This window comes from Podarcis vaucheri (genome assembly GCF_965113315.1).
Source record: "Podarcis vaucheri genome assembly, chromosome: 7".
In the NCBI taxonomy this organism is placed as follows: Eukaryota; Metazoa; Chordata; class Lepidosauria; order Squamata; family Lacertidae; genus Podarcis; species Podarcis vaucheri.
The window spans coordinates 6,656,288-6,675,205 of record NC_138765.1 but is presented as its reverse complement, the minus strand read 5'-3'; the positions used below and the strand labels follow the sequence as shown (position 1 = coordinate 6,675,205).

At 47.9% G+C, this 18,918-nt stretch overlaps 1 protein-coding gene across 1 annotated transcript in view; it reads right to left on the bottom strand.

The window, feature by feature from the left end:
• Window positions 1-266: 266 nt before the first annotated feature.
• CAPN12 (calpain 12) overlaps window positions 267-18,918 on the bottom strand; it is a 32,342-nt gene continuing 13,690 nt past the window's right edge. The window contains exons 9-23 of the mRNA XM_082232523.1: window positions 18,519-18,691; window positions 16,347-16,522; window positions 14,256-14,347; window positions 13,469-13,571; window positions 12,343-12,614; window positions 11,365-11,407; window positions 10,170-10,238; window positions 8,856-8,916; window positions 7,652-7,716; window positions 6,438-6,506; window positions 5,270-5,348; window positions 5,030-5,092; window positions 4,021-4,203; window positions 3,401-3,459; window positions 267-843 (exon numbers count right to left, since the gene is read on the bottom strand). Of these exons, the coding sequence (XP_082088649.1) occupies window positions 817-843; window positions 3,401-3,459; window positions 4,021-4,203; window positions 5,030-5,092; window positions 5,270-5,348; window positions 6,438-6,506; window positions 7,652-7,716; window positions 8,856-8,916; window positions 10,170-10,238; window positions 11,365-11,407; window positions 12,343-12,614; window positions 13,469-13,571; window positions 14,256-14,347; window positions 16,347-16,522; window positions 18,519-18,691 (1,534 nt within the window). The 3' untranslated portion in view covers window positions 267-816. The remainder of the gene's footprint in view (window positions 844-3,400; window positions 3,460-4,020; window positions 4,204-5,029; window positions 5,093-5,269; window positions 5,349-6,437; window positions 6,507-7,651; window positions 7,717-8,855; window positions 8,917-10,169; window positions 10,239-11,364; window positions 11,408-12,342; window positions 12,615-13,468; window positions 13,572-14,255; window positions 14,348-16,346; window positions 16,523-18,518; window positions 18,692-18,918) is intronic.

Sequence of the window (18,918 nt, the reverse complement as noted above, 5' to 3'; positions counted from 1 at the left end):
CTTTTGGAGTCAGTGTTTCAACCTGACAGTAGCTTAATTGTATCAGCAGAGACAACCTGACAACCTGACTCTAACCCTTGCCAAGCAAATGTTGCGAACTCTTTGTGGAGTTTCCTGCATATTTTTGGACTTCCTTTGACTGATGTGGATATATATATATATAGTGAGCAGAAAATGTTCCTAATTTCTACTTAACTTAACTTTAAACTTTTGAAACTTTAAACTAAAATTTAAACTACCGTACTTTAAATTTTAACCTTAGTTGTATACAGCTTTCGAGGCAGATAAGAAAAAGCAGCTTAGATAAAGTTATTCCAGCAATGAGCATCAGTAAACATGTTACAATAAAACAGGTAAATCTCTGAACTTCATCACAAATCAAAACCAAAATTTGATAATATAAATTAATTTTGTACCTTATTGTGTGTAGCAGTTGTTATAAGAATGTACATTTCATAGGACTGTAGAGTTGGAAGGGACCACGAGGGTCATCTAGTCCAACCCCCTGCAAGGCAGGGATCTTTAGCACAACATGGGGCTCGAACCCACAACCCTGGGATTAACCGCCTCCTGCTCATTTGATACTTATATGCAAATTAAAATGGTATTCTTTTCAGCTATAAACAAGGTGGAGACCGAAAGTTTCTTTTTAATTACATCCATTATAAAATTAAAATGGCTAAGTATTTCACTGCAGTGCTTGATTTATTCTGATTGCGGAACTTGAAACGTTCAGTGAATGTCGAAGTATCTTTGGATGCCTCTGGGCATAATGGATCGTGATCATCCACGGATGGAGAGTGGGAGATGGCTGAATCAGGTGGACATGACAAGATCCATCCACTGAAAGGCAGAAATGAAATCAGGTGAGCTTTAATTCCCCACTTGGTTTGGGCTACAATATAGTAGACAGTTGCAGGTGTTATAAGGAGGACAGAGGGCTTGGACAAGCCACAGGGCTAATTTAAAAACTGGGTAGCAGCATGAGCTGCATGAAAAGCTCATGTGAACACTACTCTCTTGCTCCACATTGCTCTGGGCTCTTCTTGTTACTTGACCTGCTTTGGAGAGATTATCTTCATAGATAAGAGAGGGGGAAATATTTATTCCTACACAGCCTGTACTCATTTGAGCTGTCATTGGCCATGATACTCTATGGCAGCGATAGGGAACCTGTAGCCCCACAGATGCTTTTGGACTACAAATCCGTCAGGTTCCATGGACTCGGCTCCCTTCCCCTCCTTTGGCAGTATATATAAGCAGAACAAAGCAAAAGGAGTCTCTTACCATTTATGGTTTTTAACGATCACAGCAAGAGAACAAAGAATCCATTCCTAGGAATGGAGGTGCTCCCAGTTAAGGGTTCCACCCACGTCCCCCCTAGTCACCCACATCACTTCCGTGTCTTGCAACCTGATCTCGCAACCACTGTGCTTTCTGTGCTGCCACCTTATCTGCTCTCCTTGACCTTGGGCTGATTGGATGGATGCTTTCCAGCGATATTGAGTCTGTTAACTCTCCCCCCCCCCCAGTTGTTCTTCTCCTAGCTGTTCACCACCCAGTTATTCCCAGCTTCTGCCTTCTGAACTACATCCCTCTGCAAACCACCGTTCCAAATCTATACTGTCCTCCTGCTCCTGGGAAGATTCAGAATCCCACCATTCCTCCTCAGCACAGTCCCTGACAAAATCTCATCACCCCTGACCAGTGGCTATGATGGGAGTTAGAGTTCAGCAACATCTGGAGAGCCACTGGTGAGCCAAATCCTGCCTTAAAAACTCCTAACATACTGGACTGGAGGGTTTAGTGACAGGAGATGCTTCCCCTAACCATAATCCTCCAAAATACTGCAACCTGTTAGTGGCTTGAGCAGTCTAACATCCTTTTCTACCCTCTGTTTTCAGCCCTTGAAACCATACACCACATTAGCTCGATTAGACTTTGCTTTCTTCTTCTGCAACTCTAGAGGGGCTGGGAGCTGGGGGCACTGTTATACAGTGGTTCCGCACCTTCTTCCTGGGCCGTGTTCAGAAGGTGGTGGTGGGGGATGAGTTTTCAGACCCCTGGGTTCTCACTTGTGGGGTGCCTCAGTGTTCCATCCTCTCCCCCATGCTTTTTAACATCTATATGAAGCCGCTGGGAGAGATCATCAGGGGGTTTGGACTGTGTGTTCATCAATATGCGGATGATACCCAGCTCTACCTCTCTTTCAAATCAGAACCAGTGAAGGCGGTGAAGGTTCTGTGTGAGTGTCTGGAGGCGGTTGGAGGATGGATGGTGGCTGACAGATCTAGTTGAATCCTGACAAGACAGAAGTACTGTTTTGGGGGGACAGGAGGCGGGCAGGTGTGGAGGATTCCCTAGTCCTGAATGGGGTAACAGTGGGGTAACTGTGCCCCTGAAGGACCAGGTGCACAGCCTGGGAGTCATTTCTGGGACTCGCAGCTGTCCATGGAGGTGCAGGTCAATTCTGTGTCCAGGGCAGCTGTCCACCAGCTACATCTGGTACGCAGGCTGAGATCCTATGTGGCCACGGACTGTCTCGCCAGAGTGGTGCATGCTCTGGTTATCTCTCACTTGGACTACTGCAATGTGCTCTACATGGGGCTACCTTTGAAGGTGACCTGGAAACTACAACTAATCCAGAATGCAGCAGCTAGACTGGTGACTGGGAGTGGCAGGCGACACCACATAACACCAGTCTTGAAAGACCTACATTGATTTCCGAGCACGTTTCCGAGCACAATTCAAAGTGTTGGTGCTGTCCTTTAAAGCCACAAACGGCCTCGGTCCAGTATACCTGAAGGAGCGTCTCCACCCCGTCGTTCTACCCGGACACTGAGGCCTTCTGGTGGTTCCCTCATTGCGAGAAGCCAAGTTACAGGGAACCAGGCAGAGGGCCTTCTCGGTAGTGGCGCCCGCCCTGTGGAACTCCCTCCCACCAGATGTCAAAGAGAACAACAACTTCTAGTCTTTTAGAAGACATCTGAAGGCAGCCCTGTTTAGGGAAGCTTTTAATGTTAGACAGACTATTGTGTTTTAATATTTTGTTGGAAGCCGCCCAGAGTGGGTGGGGAAACCCAGCCAAATGGGTGGGGTATAATTAATGAATTGTTGTTGTTGTTAACGGCGCCTTCTCCCTTCTGAACATGCTGGTGCCTCCCTTGCCCTGTTGTGGCTGCATTTCTATCGACACTTGATTTTGCTACTGGAGGAATTGATGGTGATGATCTCAAATTCACCACCCTCCCAGTGCGGAAAAAGACACGCATACAACCACCCTCCCATCCCCCACCCCAAAAAGTGTAGTGGAGTTTAGTAATCTATGCTGGGGGAGATGTGGGGGTGATGTCTGCAGGGTGAATGTGAGACAGTCTAGAGACAACTGCCTTTTCCTCACCTTTTGCTCTGTCATGCAAATCTGTCCCTTGTCATCAGCATCCCAGCTTTTGCATTGCCCTGGTGAAAATAAACAAAAACATAGTCATGCCAAGATTAGAGATGTGAGGATGCATTTCTCAATTTCCAAGCCGTCTCAATTTCAGGTGCGTTCATACACAAGTGCGTTGTTTGCCATTTCTGCATTAATCAACACTGCTTAAAAGTTTGTATTTAAATATCAGCAGTGTATCACAAAATTCATAGTAAATATTTTTCAGAGGGTTATCCATGCTAGTCTATTATAATAAAAAAACACATTAAAAAGTATCATGTCCCCTTAAAGACTCACACTTTCAGTATGGCATAAGCTTTTACGGACTACAGCTCACTTCATCGTATGTTTGAACTTCTTGTTGTTGTTACATTTTTTAACTGCCTTTTTACTCAAATGAATGTGTCCCACTCTGAAGAGACAATTCTGTGGCAAAAACACGTTTTGAATAGTTGCTGAACCAGAAACTTCTCTGCATTGATTTCAGTTTCAGCAAAGCACTTATCCCCCTTAGCTTCTTGGAGGAAGGGAATGATGCAAGCATGACTGAACAATAACAATAATAAAATGAGGAAGTTGTCTCTTACGGAAAACACTTTCCAGGTGCACCATGAGAGACACAAAGTTGTCAAAGTCCATCTGAAGCCAGGAGTTGCCATATCTTGCCGCAAGGGCCTCTCTTGTCTTTGTATTTAAGTGGAACCCTGAGTAAAATTCCACAAATGAGGAGAACAATATGGAAAGTAAGCAAATTAGCATTTGGCTTTGTGTCATTTATTACACTTCCAATAGGAAGTCTCCAGATATTGTTGGCCTCCAATAACAACTCCCATCAGCTCCATCTAGCAGGGATGATGGGAGTTGCAGTCCAGCAACATCTGGAGAGCCCACCTCTGGGCTACCGCCTCAAAATCTTACTCAGCTACCCCAAACCTCTTGAAATCCTGCAGGAATTGCCCACAAGCAACTCATCTCTGCAGCCATGGGGACTAGAAACCCATTGTTTGTTTGTGAATGACAGCAAAGATTCTCTGGAAACTGAATTTGCAAGCAAATGCCACCATTCTGTAAAGGCACGGAATCTCAAATTGCCTGTAACCCTCGTTTTGTAAGCTTAAAGGTAAAGGTAAAGGGACCCCTGACCACTAGGTCCAGTCGTGACCGACTCTGGGGTTGCGGCACTCATCTCGCTTTATTGGCCGAGGGAGCCGGCGTACAGCTTCCGGGTCATGTGGCCAGCATGACTAAGCCGCTTCTGGCGAACCAGAGCAGCGCACGGAAACACCATTTACCTTCCCGTTGGAGCGGTACCTATTTATCTACTTGCACTACGTTCATTTGAATTGCTAGGTGGGCAGGAGCTGGGACCGAGCAATGGGAGCTCACCCCGTCGCGGGGATTCGAACCGCTGACCTTCTGATCAGCAAGTCCTAGGCTCTGTGGTTTAACACACAGCGCCACCCGCGTCCCTTTTTGTAAAGTTACTCCCATCCAGATTATACTTCACAGGAGGATCAGAAACAGAATGTCACTCTGTCCATTCCTTGCAGCCCATCTGAATTTCGCACTTTTGAACCACGAAGTTCCATTCTAGTTAGGGATTTAGAAGTGTGGGTGCGTGGATCCAACAAGCCGGTTTCTTAGTACTCATGACTACCTCTGCATTTTGGGGGGGGTGAGGGGGGAGAGATTTGGAATTGCCTTGAAATGGAGATCCTTTTCTAACACCAAATGACTTTTAAAGGATCCCTGTGAATTCCACAAAGAGGATTTTCACAAATCCAGCTTCATAACAAAGAACAATATCCCCGTGCATTATTTCCTACTCCTTTTCACCTGCCCTGTCCAATGCCAGCTGCATTTCGTGGGTGTTCATGGTGCCAGACCTGTCCATGTCATAACCGATGAATATACTCTGTGGAGTGGAATCGGGAGAGGTAATAATAACAATAATAATTTATTATTTGTGCCCCGCCCATCTGCCTGGGTTTCCCCAGCCACTCTGGGCGGCTTCCAAAAAAGATTAAAAATACATTAAAATGTCACACATTACAAACTTCCCTAAACAGGGCTGCCTTCAGATGTTTTCTAAATGTTTGGTAGTTGTTTATCTCTTTGACATCTGCTGGGAGGGCGTTCCACAGGGCGGGTGCCACTACCAAGAAGGCCCTCTGCCTGGTTCCCTGTAACCTCACTTCTCGCAGTGAGGGAACCACCAGAAAGCCCTCGGCGCTGGATAGCATCTTGCTATTAAATACTGAGCTCAAGAGAGTCAGGCCCCCTCTGTGCTATACATTGAAAGCAGTACCACATCACTATAAACAGCCATAAAGGTTAAAGGTAAAGGGACCCCTGACCGTTAGGTCCAGTCGTGGCCGACTCTGGTGTTGTGGCGCTCATCTCGCTTTAGTGGCCAAGGGAGCCGGCGTACAGCTTCCAGGTCATGTGGCCAGCATGACTAAGCCACTTCTGGCGAACCAGAGCAGCGCATGGAAACGCCGTTTACCTTCCCGCCTGAGTGGTACCTATTTATCTACTTGCACTTTGACGTGCTTTAGAACTGCTAGGTTGGCAGGAGCAGGGACTGAGCAATGGGAGCTCACCTCGTCGTGGGGATTTGAACCGCCGACCTTCTGATCGACAAGCCCTAGGCTCTGTGGTTTAATCCACAATGCCACCCGCATCCCATAAACAGCCATAGCTCCTCCCAAAGTATCCCAGGAACGGGGAATGCCGGGAACGGTTAGGAGATCCCCCTTCCTCCCCTCACAGAGCTACAATTCCCAGAGTGGTTTAACAGTCGATCCCTCTTCCCAGCGGCAGTTTAGATTGGCCAGGACTGATAAAAATACAAGAAGACCGATTCCTGACTGTCCGCTCAACAGATCAACATCTTCTGCCTGCATTGACACCAGAACCCGTCAACCCTGACAGAGGTGGCCAAGGATAGGGGAACCTCTTCAGAGGTGGGCTTTTGTCCAGCTGATCTGGTCCATACCCTCACCTCCCATTCCGTTATCTTAGTCCAGAACTGCTTAACCTCGCTCAGTGTCAGCTTGCCTGTCTTGCTGCCCTGTTACAGAGTTAAGGAAAAGCAAATGGGATATTGCAGGGGTGGTGGACCTCTAACCCTTGAGATTCTCCCTGCACTATACCCCCCTCACCATGCAGGAAAAACCATGTTGTTTTGGATGCAGCTAGTGCATGTTTTAGGCAGAGCATAGAGACCTAACAGGGAGAAATGTAAAGTATTGCACTTGGGCAAAAAAAATGAGAGGCACAAATACAAGATGGGTGACACCTGGCTTGAGAGCAGTACATGTGAAAAGGATCTAGGAGTCTTGGTTGACCACAAACTTGACATGAGCCAACAGTGTGACGCGGCAGCTAAAAAAGCCAATGCAATTCTGGGCCTCATCAATAGGAGTATAGCATCTAGATCAAGGGAAGTAATAGTGCCACTGTATTCTGCTCTGGTCAGACCTCACCTGGAGTACTGTGTCCAGTTCTGGGCACCACAGTTCAAGAAGGACACTGACAAACTGGAACGTGTCCAGAGGAGGGCAACCAAAATGGTCAAAGGCCTGGAAACGATGCCTTATGAGGAACGGCTAAGGGAGCTGGGCATGTTTAGCCTGGAGAAGAGGAGGTTAAGGGGTGATATGATAGCCATGTTCAAATATATAAAAGGATGTCACATAGAGGAGGGAGAAAGGTTGTTTTCTGCTGCTCTAGAGAAGCGGACACGGAGCAATGGATCCAAACTACAAGAAAGAAGATTCCACCTAAACATTAGGAAGAACTTCCTGACAGTAAGAGCTGTTTGACAGTGGAATTTGCTGCCAAGGAGTGTGGTGGAGTCTCCTTCTTTGGAGATCTTTAAGCAGAGGCTTGACAACCATATGTCAGGAGTGCTCTGATGGTGTTTCCTGCTTGGCAGGGGGTTGGACTCGATGGCCCTTGTGGTCTCTTCCAACTCTTCTATGATTCTATTATTCTATGACCTCCGGCTTTTGCACGGCTGGAATGTAGCCTGACCCATCGGAGACACACACATCCTCCCCATGTGGGATGCTCATGCCATCCCTACATGGAAGAGAGAATGAGAATTTGGGGTTCTCTTTCATTCAATGGACCACTATTTTCTTGTGCTGGGGGTTGGATCCGGACTCCTTTCCCTTGATACCTGGCCCCATCTACTTCCCTAGAGAAGGATACACTGAAATGCTGGGTGATTTTTTCACACTGCTCCATGGAAAAGCCATCAGTTTTCAGCGGATACCCTGGAAAAGAAAGTGGTGAGAGGATGGACACATAATTACTGCAGATGATGATGATGATGATGATGATGATGATGATTTATACCCCGCCCATCTGGCTGGGTTTCCCCAGCCACTCTGGGAAGCTCCCAACAAAATATTAAAAACAAGACAAAATATCAAACATTAACAACAGGGCTGCCTTCAGATGTCTTCTAAAAGTCTATTAGTTGTTTATCTCCTTGACATCTGATGGGAGGGCATTCCACAGGGCGGGCACCACCACCGAGAAGGCCCCCTGCCTTGTTCCCTGTAGCTAACTTCACTTCTCGCAGTGAGGGAACTGCCAGAAGGCCCTCGGAGCTGGTTGATGCAGGAACAAGGGCAGAGGAATGGATTTGCGACATTAGGTGCTCCCAGATGGGGACAATTTAGTAAAGGTAAAGGGACCCCTGACCATTAGGTCCAATTTAGCAGCACCCAATTACTACCAATCTGCTTTAAGGTGGTAGTGGAATAGCAACTCTGCTTCCTGACTTTGGAACCCCTGCAGCCAAGTGGACAGTCCTCCTTTCCCCAGTGGGATTCTGGGAGTGGGGATGATTTGCACTGCTAAGAAAGGGTTAAATGCTCCTTCCCTCCTCTTTGTACTCTTGCCCATGACTGCCACTCAATTAAGGCAACACTATTTGGAAAGGGAGGGGGTTAAAGTAATTCCTGGAGAGGAGAGGGGCAAATTTGCTAAAGCAGAACCAAGAAAATGGCTGAGCAGGCCAAGAAATGTTACCACCTTTTCCAGTGTCACTGTCCCAACACTTTCCTTACTGCTAAAAGTGTGTGTGTGTGTGTGTGTGTGTGTGTGTGTGTGTGTGTGTGTTTTGGAAGTTGCACAACAGTGGCAAATCCACTTCAGTTGCAAAACCCAAATTTGCTTGCATTCAACTGAATCCCATCCACAGAAGAGTGATAGTCTGGAACAGTGGTGTAGCATGGGTTGCCAGCACCCGGAGCCACCCAGAAGTGTAGATGGGAGGGAGGGAAATAAGTTCCATGTTCTTTCCAGATTTTAAATTATAGGAAAGAGAAGATGGGAACGAACTAGAAGAAAGTGAAGAGGTGGAAGAATGTAGCCGATGGGGGAGGCAACCGTGCTGGATACTCACAAGTCGTCTTCATGATCTGATTCAGAAGGCCCCGGAGTTCAGCAGCGCCCATTTGCAGGTCCTGAATCAGCCAAATAAAAATCCAAGAAAAGTCACATAATGTAATGGGCCCCACCTTCTTCTCCATGCCAGTCAGGCTCAGGGCTAATGCTCTGTGAAAAGCAGGAGCTGGGAACCTCTGGCCCTCCAGATATTTGAGAACTCCAGCTCTCGTCAACTTCAGCTAACATGACCAGTGATCAGGAATGATGGAATCTGCCAATTTTGGTTCTCTAAGCTTCTCACTTTTCTAATCTTAAATCAAACCCCACCCCACCCCATTTCTATGGCAATTTGAGGGGTTTCCTATAGTAATAGTAATAATAATAATAATAATAATAATAATAATAATAATAATAATAATAATTTATTTATACCCCACCCATCTGGCTTGGTTTCCCCAGCCACCTGGGCGGCTTCCAACAGAACACTAAAATACAATAACCTATTAAACATTAAAAGCTTCCCTAAACAGGGCTGCCTTCAGATGTCTTCTAGAAGTTTGGTAGTTATTTTTCTCTTTGAGATCTGGTGGGAGGGCATTCCACAGGGCGGGTGCCACTACCAAGAAGGCCCTCCAGGCTTCAGGGGTAGCCGCCTGAAGCCTTCGGAGCACAGCGCGAGTTCCCGCTGCACTCTGAAGGCTTCAGGTTCCTTTCGCTGGAGCCAGGAGAGCAAGACTCCTGGCTTCAGCAGAGAGGGAGAGCTGCGCAGCGTCCCTTCAGCCAAGCGGGAGGAGAAATGGAAGGGGCTCCATTTCTCCTGCCGCTTCGCTGAAGGGGCGCTGAGCAGAGAGGGAGAGATTCCCCCCCCTTGTTCTCCCCCTCTAAAACAAGGTGCGTCCTATGGTCCAGTGCGTCCTATAGAGTGAAAAATACGGTGATTAATTACATGAATTATGTCGTCATTACGCTATTCTGCTCATTCACAACACAATGCAAACAGACCATGTGTGTGCTCAATTAGGTATCATTTGCAGACTGAAATCTACAACAGCGAATACTGATTTATTCACTGGATCGATTTCCCTTCTAAACACGGGGTAAATATGTGTGAATCAGCAATTTCTGCTTCCATTTCTGCATTCACTGGAATTCTCTGACATCCCTTGTTGTAGTCTCTCTGCTTTCTCAGTGATTCTAAAAAGGGACCCTTCACTGATGGTGAGTAGTTTGCAATATTTAAATTTATTTAAATAAGCCAGACAATCAACCAATTGCAAAACAACACAAGCAGGTAAGGGCTGTGCTGACCAATGTTCTTACACTCCCTTACCTGGCCTGCCCACTCCAGGAAGGTTTTCTCAAGCATCTGGTCGAGTTCAATCCTGGGCGATATCATTATCTGGAAAGCAAGAAGAGAGAGATGAGATGTACATTCTTTGAGGGGCAAGCTTGCTGTTGGGTCCACAGTCACCGATTTCAGGACAAATATCCACACATTAAAAGCAAATCAAGCCAGGGGATAAGTTGGCTGTGCACAGTACTGAGTGACCGGCTCTCAGAACAACACATTCACAGTTTTTTAAAAGTCTGGGGGAAGGAGAACCGAACTGATTGACTCAGGGCACAAATGGGCAGTGGCATAGCATGGGTTGCCAGCCCCCGGGGCTGTGTGGAGGGAGTGAGATGGAGGGAAATGGACAGAGTACGCATGCACATTCAACTGCCTAATGAAGGGGAGCCCAAACTTTTTTCAAAGAAGGCCAGATTTGAGGAAGTGAACATGCATGAGGGCCGACCAAGGTTGTTGAGGTTGTTGGGCTCAAAGTTGTTGAGCTTTTTTTAGGTTTGAAGTTTAATTTAATCCAGGGGTCCAGGGGTCAGATCACACTGACTGGTGGGCCACATTGACTGGCGGGCCACATTTTGGACATGCCTGGCCTAACAGCATTTGGTAGTGGTTAAGAGCGGTGGACTCGTAATCTGGGGAACCGGGTTCGTGTCTCCGCTCCTCCACATGCAGCTGCTGGGTGACCTTGGGCCAGTCACACTTCTCTGAAGTCTCTCAGCCCCACTCACCTCACAGAGTGTTTGTTGTGGGGGAGGAAGGGAAAGGAGAATGTTAGCCGCTTTGAGACTCCTTCAGGTAGTGATAAAGCGGGATATCAAATCCAAACTCTTCTTCGCAGTCACAGAGATAAGAAAAAAAGAGTCGTTCTGTTGTCTGGAGAGGTCACTTCCTGGTTTGTATGGAAAAGCCGCTTTTAACGGAGCCCAGCGACTGAAACACACAGCCATACTGAGGCAGCCCAGGCGCTGGAATTTCGTGCCCCTAACCATTTTGCACCTGCTCAACTGCCTTCTGGTTTGCAATATTCTATCAGGCACTGCAGCTGTGTCTGTGGTTTGAGAGCTAGAATCTGGCCTCATGTTTTAAGAAAGCTGAAATTCTGAGGGTGCCGAACCCAGGCCAACAAACAAATTCACCCGATCTTCCTAAAGCACTGCCATAGAGAATAAGCTGTTACCTGTAGTGCTTTATCATCTGCGCTGACTTCTTCGCCAATTTCCCTAGAAGGCAACATAACATCATCTAGGAGTGCCTAAATGTGCAGGTACGGGTATCACCCCCAATCCTCCACTTCTTGTATTTCTCCATTCACATCCCAAATAATCAAAATCCTACCATTTATTAATTAGTAGGGTTTAGGGGTCATCCCCCCCCCCAGAAAAATCTACAATAATAGATTGGGCCAAAGCAGAAATGTGCATGAACCCAAAGTTAGTCATGTCTAGGAATGCTGATGGGTCTACTCTAGAACTGAATACCACCCATAGTTACCGTATTTTTCGCTCCATAAGACACACTTTTCCCCTCCTAAAAAGTAAGGGGAAATGTGTGTGCGTCTTATGGAGTGAATGCAGGGGGGAGGCAGGCAGGAAAAGCCCCCAAGAGCCGCACACAAGCTCTACACGGCTCTTGCGGGCTTTTCCACAGGAGAGAGAAGGGACTGACGCGGCCAGTCAGTCCCTTCTCCCTCCTCGTAGAAAAGCTCGCAGGAGCCACACACTCCTTAAAGGGTGCGCGGCTCCTGTGGGCTTTTGCGGGAGGTGGGGGTATTGCCATAGCCGTGTGCAGCCCCTCCGGCCAGGAGAGGCTGCACATAGCTATTGCTTCTTTAGCCGCGCATAGCCTCTCCCGGCTGGAGAGGTTGCGCGCGGCTAAAGAGGAAGCCAAGACAGCGAGTGGGATGGATCCCGCTCACTGTCTTGGCTTCTTTGCTCTTTGGGGCTGGGGGGGGGGGAGAGAGACCTGGATATTTTTTTTTCTTGATTTCCCCCTCTAAAAACTAGGTGCGCCTTATGGAGCGAAAAATACGGTACTGACTGAGGCTGACTTTTAAACATAAAAATCAAGTTCTTAAAAAAACAGGGGGAACAGGCAGGAGATACAAGGCTGGCACAGAAGCCTTGAGGCTTAGACCCTCTGGGGCATCAGAACTCACCGGAAGCGATGTTTCTTCTCCGTGAAGACACGGATGGTAAATTCAGCCTCAGCCAGAGGGTTTTGAAGGCTGGTGATGATCAGGTAATCTCCGGGGGGCAACCGGATATATTCGGTGATGTCTCTTAAATACCCGTAGGCAGTCGGCCAAACTTGTTTGAGTTTGGGGAGCAGCTGTTTTCTTTGAGCTGTGCTCTTCAGTTGTAGATACTGGAGGAAGAAAGTCAACAAGGCTTTTCTCCCCGGGAGCAGCAGCAGTTTCCCAGGCCATTTCTAGAGTACACTGTCACTGTTCTGAACAGGCTGTTGTGGGGAAAAAGTCTCCAAAGCCTCCCATTCAAATAAACCTACTTGGACTCAGAGATCATCTTCTGAGGTCCTCCTTCGTGTGCCTCCTCCTTGAGAGGTCCAGAGGGTGGCAACACGAAAACAGGGCCTTCTCTGCAGTGGCTCCCCGTCTGTGGGATTCTCTCCCCAGGGAAGTTCACCTGGCGCCTTCATTATACACCTTTAGGCGCCAGGCAAAAACGTTCCTTTTCAACCAGGCCTTTGGTTGATTTGATTTACATCCTATGCCCTTTGAAAATGTGGGTTTTTTGGGTGGGGTTACCACAGAGCCTAGGACTTGCTGATCAGAAGGTCGGCGGTTCAAATCCCCGCAACGGGGTAAGCTCCCGTTGCTCGGTCCCTGCTCCTGCCAACCTGGCAGTTCGAAAGCACATCAAAGTGCAAGTAGATAAATAGGTACCACTCCGGTGGGAGGGTAAACCCCGTTTCCGTGCGCTGCTCTGGTTTGCCAGAAGTGGCTTAGTCAAGCTGGCCACATGACCCGGAAGCTGTACGCCGGCTCCCTCAGCCAGTCAAGCGAGATGAGCGCTGCAACCCCTGAGTTGGTCACGACTGGACCTAATGGTCAGGGGTCCCTTTACCTTTACCTTTATTGGGTTGTCATTTTTATTTTTATTATGTATTTTGTGGTTTTATATCTTGATTTTATTCTGTGAACGGCCCTGAGATGTCCGGGTGTAGGGCAGTATATAAATTCAATAAATAAAATTATTATTATTATTATTATTATTATTATTATTATTATTATTATTATTCAGTCCCTCATCAATGCCCCTCACCGGGCCTACTGTAGCAGCTTGGCAGACTTCATTTTTGTTCCACATAACACTGAGGAAGTACATGAACAGAAGTGGCTTATAAGACTGGCCACCGCTTTTCCCCCTAAAAACAATGTTTAGGGGTACTCTCATTTTCCTACTCATATTGAAATACAGTGGTGCCCCGCAAGAGGAATGCCTCGCAAGACGGAAAACTCGCTAGACGAAAGAGTTTTCCGTTTTGGAGGTGCTTCGCAAAACGAATCTCCTATGGGCTTGCTTCGCAAGATGAAAATGTCTTGCAAGTTCCTGCTGGTTTTTTTTCCTTCCCCCCCCTTTTTCTAAGCCGCTAAGCCACTTATCAGCTGATCCGATCAGCAGATAAGCCGCTAAAAGCCGCTATAAGCCGCTAATAGCGCTAATCCGTCAATGGGCTTGCTTCGCAAGACGAAAAAACCACTAGACGAAGAGAATCACAGAACGGATTCTTTTCGTCTTGCGAGGCACCACTGTACTGCTCCTCAATGAGGCCAAACTCAGATTCACAAAATGTTTAGGGGTATGCATACCCCTGCATTCCCCCCCCCCTCCAGAAAAAAGCACTGCGGCTGGGTCAGAACCACGCTGCTCCCTTCCCAGCAAGTGGGTCACTGTTGCTTACCCAGGCAGTAGAGAGGTCAGCACAGTGCAAACATGCTGATGGAGTCAGCCCAGCACTCCTGCTGGCGCACTTGCACTGCGCCAACCTCCCTTTCAAAAATCATTTCCAAATGGGCTGTAGCTTTCCTATCTTAGCCCGTTCCTTAACTTCTGGGTGAAGCAATTATGCAAAGAGAGAGAGAGAGAGAGAGACCCCTTCAAGACAGTACAAACCACCTGGATTATTACCTCTTTGGACATCTGCAAGAAAAGAAAGAGAGGAGGAAAAATTATAGGAGGGTCATGAAGCTGCAACCATTTTTCTCTCCCCCCAACAGCCCCACCTCCAAGTTCCCACTGATTTTGGCAATGGTGGTGACAACAACAGACTGACATGGAATTGGAATGGCTGGAGAAGTTTAAACACCCTGTACGCCCTACAAGCCCAGTGCCCAGGTAGGGATGCAAACTGCTGCCTCTGGGGTCATCACATTGGGCATTTGAAGAGTGATGGGTTGTGTGTGATGTTTGCCCTGTATGTGTGTGTGAGAGAGGACTCAGCTACACTCGTCAATTACATTGTTATAACTGCATTATAAACACTTGGCACCAGGTGGTGCTGTAGAGCAGTGATCTGTCACCAAAGGGATTTTCCATTAAGAGCTTTTCATAGCATATTTTTCTATAGCGTTTTTTAAATCTGTATAAATCCAGCCGGAGTGTGGGGTAGCCACAACCACCACTGGCCCCTGGACAGGTGGCATGGGATGAACAGGGGTCTTGACAAAAAAAAAAAGGAGACACTCCTGATGTGTATAGGATTATAGCATTGCAACCTTGATTGGTGTTTTTTTTTTTACTTAGTATCAGTTGCTGCTGATCCTTCTCTAAAAGACACACCCCTACCTCCCCGCCATTTCATTTTTGGATTGTAACTGCCAATGTGTTTAATCACAAGTTGCCCTGAGAGAGTCAATCCACAGAGCGTCAGAAAAGGCAATTGATAAGCTATGCTATTACTAACATAGTGGACAGACCACAGCTGGGGGGGGGGGCGGTGGAGTGGAAGAGGGGGCTTATTAGCAGATAACATGGAGAGGAAGGACATAGGAAGCTGCCTTGTACCAGGTCAGACCATGAGTCCAGCTAACCCAGTATTGTCAACACTGGCTGGCAGCAGCTCTCCAGAGTTTCACACAGGGACATTCTCAGCCCTGCCTGGATGTCAGGGACTAAACGTGGGACTTTCTATATGCAAACAGATGCTCTAGAAGCAGATGACCACTGAGCTCAAGGCCGGCCCATTCATGAGGCAGGCGTCTCAGGCAGTGAAATCCAAGGGACGTCACCGCAGAAGCAAGGAGAAGCAGCTGCGATAGCTGAGCGCCTCGGTTCCTGGAGTCTCAGGAAAATCACATCAGGCCTCTGCACGATATCAGCAGAAGCTGAAGCCACACATCCCTGGTCAGTGAGGCTTCGGCGGCGCTTAGGGGTGGGCAGGCAGCACCTTCCCATTTCGCCTCAGGCGGCAGAATGGGATGGGCAGCCCCTGTCTAAGCTACCGATTGCTTTTACTTCATCCCCAGGTGGGTCTTCTGGCAAATCTTATAGAATCATAGAATCATAGAGTTGGAAGAGACCACAAGGGCCATCGAGTCCAACCCCCTGCCAAGCAGGAAACCCCATCAGAGCACTCCTGACATATGGTTGTCAAGCCTCTGCTTAAAGACCTCCAAAGTAGGAGACTCCACCACACTCCTTGGCAGCAAATTCCACTGTCAAACAGCTCTTACTGTCAGGAAGTTCTTCCTAATGTTTAGGTGGAATCTTCTTTCTTGTAGTTTGGATCCATTGCTCCGTGTCCACTTCTCTGGAGCAGCAGAAAACAACCTTTCTCCCTCCTCTATGTGACATCCTTTTATATATTTGAACATGGCTATCATATCACCCCTTAACCTCCTCTTCTCCAGGCTAAACATGCCCAGCTCCCTTAGCCGTTCCTCACAAGGCATCGTTTCCAGGCCTTTGACCATTTTGGTTGCCCTCCTCTGGACACGTTCCAGTTTGTCAGTGTTCTTCTTGAACTGTGGTGCCCAGAACTGGACACAGGACTCCAGGTGAGGTCTGACTAGAGCAGAATACAGTGGCACTATTACTTCCCTTGATCTAGATGCTATACTCCTATTGATGCAGCCCAGAATTGCATTGGCTTTTTTGTCACCAGACACAATATTTGATCCAGTCAGCCTCATGCGCTCACCTGAAAGATGTCATAGCCTATGCAAAGGAAGCCCTTATTGCTCCTGCGCCGGTCCTTTTGCGTCAAGGAGACAAGGAGGGAGCAGGAGGGGTGAGGGAGTTGATCCTGTTTTTTCCTTTGCTTCTCGTCCGGCTCCAGCAGTGAAAGGTGGAACTGGGGGTTCATCCAAAAGGTGTCTGCGCAGCGAGGAAAACGGGTCTAAAGCCACTCAGATAACTCAGGTTTTGGGGCATGTTTGGGGCCTAGGGTTGTGGGAGAAATTGTCTGGGAAACTCCTTGCAGTGAAATTGCCTCTCCTCAAACTTTACTACGCTACTTTGAGGGCCCTCCAGCAGCTACTTAGTTTCTTCCACACCTCACCAGGACATCACCTGCTGAAAGTGCTTTGCGGCTCCACGAACAGCATTGAAGTGTACCAGGGTGCGCTTTTAACTGCCAGCAGGTGGTGCTATTGCTTCACCCTGTGGAATGCCCTCCCATCGGATGTCAAGGAGATAAATAACTCTACCACTTTTAGAAGACATCTGAAGGCAGCCCTGAATAGGGAAGATTTTGCTTGATGTTTTATGATGCTTTTATAGTTATTGGAAGCTGCCCAGAGTGGCTGGGCGGGGTACTACTACCACTACTAATAATAGTACAGCGGTGCCTCGCAAGATGAAAAGAATCCGTTCTGTGATTCTCTTCGTAGAATCATAGAATCATAGAATCATAGAGTTGGAAGAGACCACAAGGGCCATCGAGTCCAACCCCCTGCCAAGCAGGAAACACCATCAGAGCACTCCTGACATATGGTTGTCAAGCCTCTGCTTAAAGACCTCCAAAGGAGGAGACTCCACCACACGCCTTGGCAGCAAATTCCACTGTCAAACAGCTCTTACTGTCAGGAAGTTCTTCCTAATGTTTAGGTGGAATCTTCTTTCTTGTAGTTTGGATCCATTGCTCCGTGTCCGCTTCTCCGGAGCAGCAGAAAACAACCTTTCTCCCTCCTCTATGTGACATCCTTTTATATATTTGAACATGGCTATCATATCACCCCTTAACCTCCTCTTCTCCAGGCTAAACATGCCCAGCTCCCTTAGCCGTTCCTCATAAGGCATCGTTTCCAGGCCGTCTAGCGGTTTTTTTCGTCTTGGGAAGCAAGCCCATTGAAGGATTAGCGGATTAGTGCTATTAGCGCTATTAGCGGCTTTTATCTGCTTTTAGCGGCTTATCTGCTGATCGGATCAGCTGATAAGCAGCTTAGCGGCTTAGAAAAAAGGGGGGAGGGGAAAAAACCCAGCAGGAACTTGCAAGACATTGTCGTCTTGCGAAGCAAGCCCATAGGAGATTCGTTTTGCGAAGCACCTCCAAAACGGAAAACTCTTTCGTCTAGTGAGTTTTCCGTCTTGCGAGGCATTCGTCTTGCGGGGCACCACTGTAGTAGTAATTCAAAAATGTTTTAAGAAGCATTCAGAGCTCATCCACGCCTATTGAGATCTTGGCTCTCACCCTCCATATTACTGCAATTTTGGGCTAGGAACCACAAGACATTCCCACTTATCAGAATATAACATGCATTTATTGAATCAGCTACGGTGGATGCTCGGGTTGCGAACGTGATCCGTGCGGGATGCACGTTCGCAACCCGCAGCGTTCGCAACCCGCGGCGCTTCTGTGCATGCACAAAGTGTGATTTAGCGCTTCTGCACATGCACAGCTGCCCAAACCAGGAAGTAACCCGTTCTGGTACTTCCGGGTTTCAGCGGTCCGCGACCCCAAAAAACATAACCTGAAGCGGCTGTAACCCGAGGTATGACTGTACTCGCTTTTAATCTTACCACGAGTAACGCACCACCACGTCCACACAAGCATGCCGTGTTCCCACATTACTCCCTGCCTCATTATCTGCTTGCATTTTCTGCAATGTCCTGAAGGCCATAGGTCTCCCCCAACCTGCCTTTGTTGCATCTGCCCGGGGCGAGGGAAATCTGTGACCCTCTACGTGTTGTCCAACTCCCACACTCATCAGTCCTAGCCAGCAAAGCCAAGTCATGGACAGATGATGGGAGTTGCAATCCATCAACCTCTGAAAGGCCAGAGACCCGGCGCCATGCCCAATTAATCTGCTCCCAGCTCAGCCCTGCCAGTGCCACTTCTGTCTACTCCCCTGTCCCAAACTCCAAGGATTACCCCAGGGGTTGAAGGTCCGGTGTCCACCCGCAGTGTGACCTTTGACCCAGCTCCCTTGGAAGCAGTCGCCGCCGTACCAGCCAGAGGGGGAACTCTCCCCTTCTAGCCCATCAGTGCGGAAGTGGCAGATCTCCAAGATATCGAAATGATGTATGAAGTCAGACAGTTGCATCCTAGAGAGAGAGAGAGCAAAACAGGGGGAAGTGTGCAACACCATGGTTTTCCCAGTAGTGATGTATGGAAGTGAGAGCTGGACCATAAAGAAGGCTGATCACTGAAGAATTGATGCTTTTGAATTCTGGTGCTGGAGGAGACTCTTGAGAGTCCCATGGACTGCAAGAAGATCAAACACATCCATTCTGAAGGATATCAGCCCTGAGTGCTCACTGGAAGGACAGAT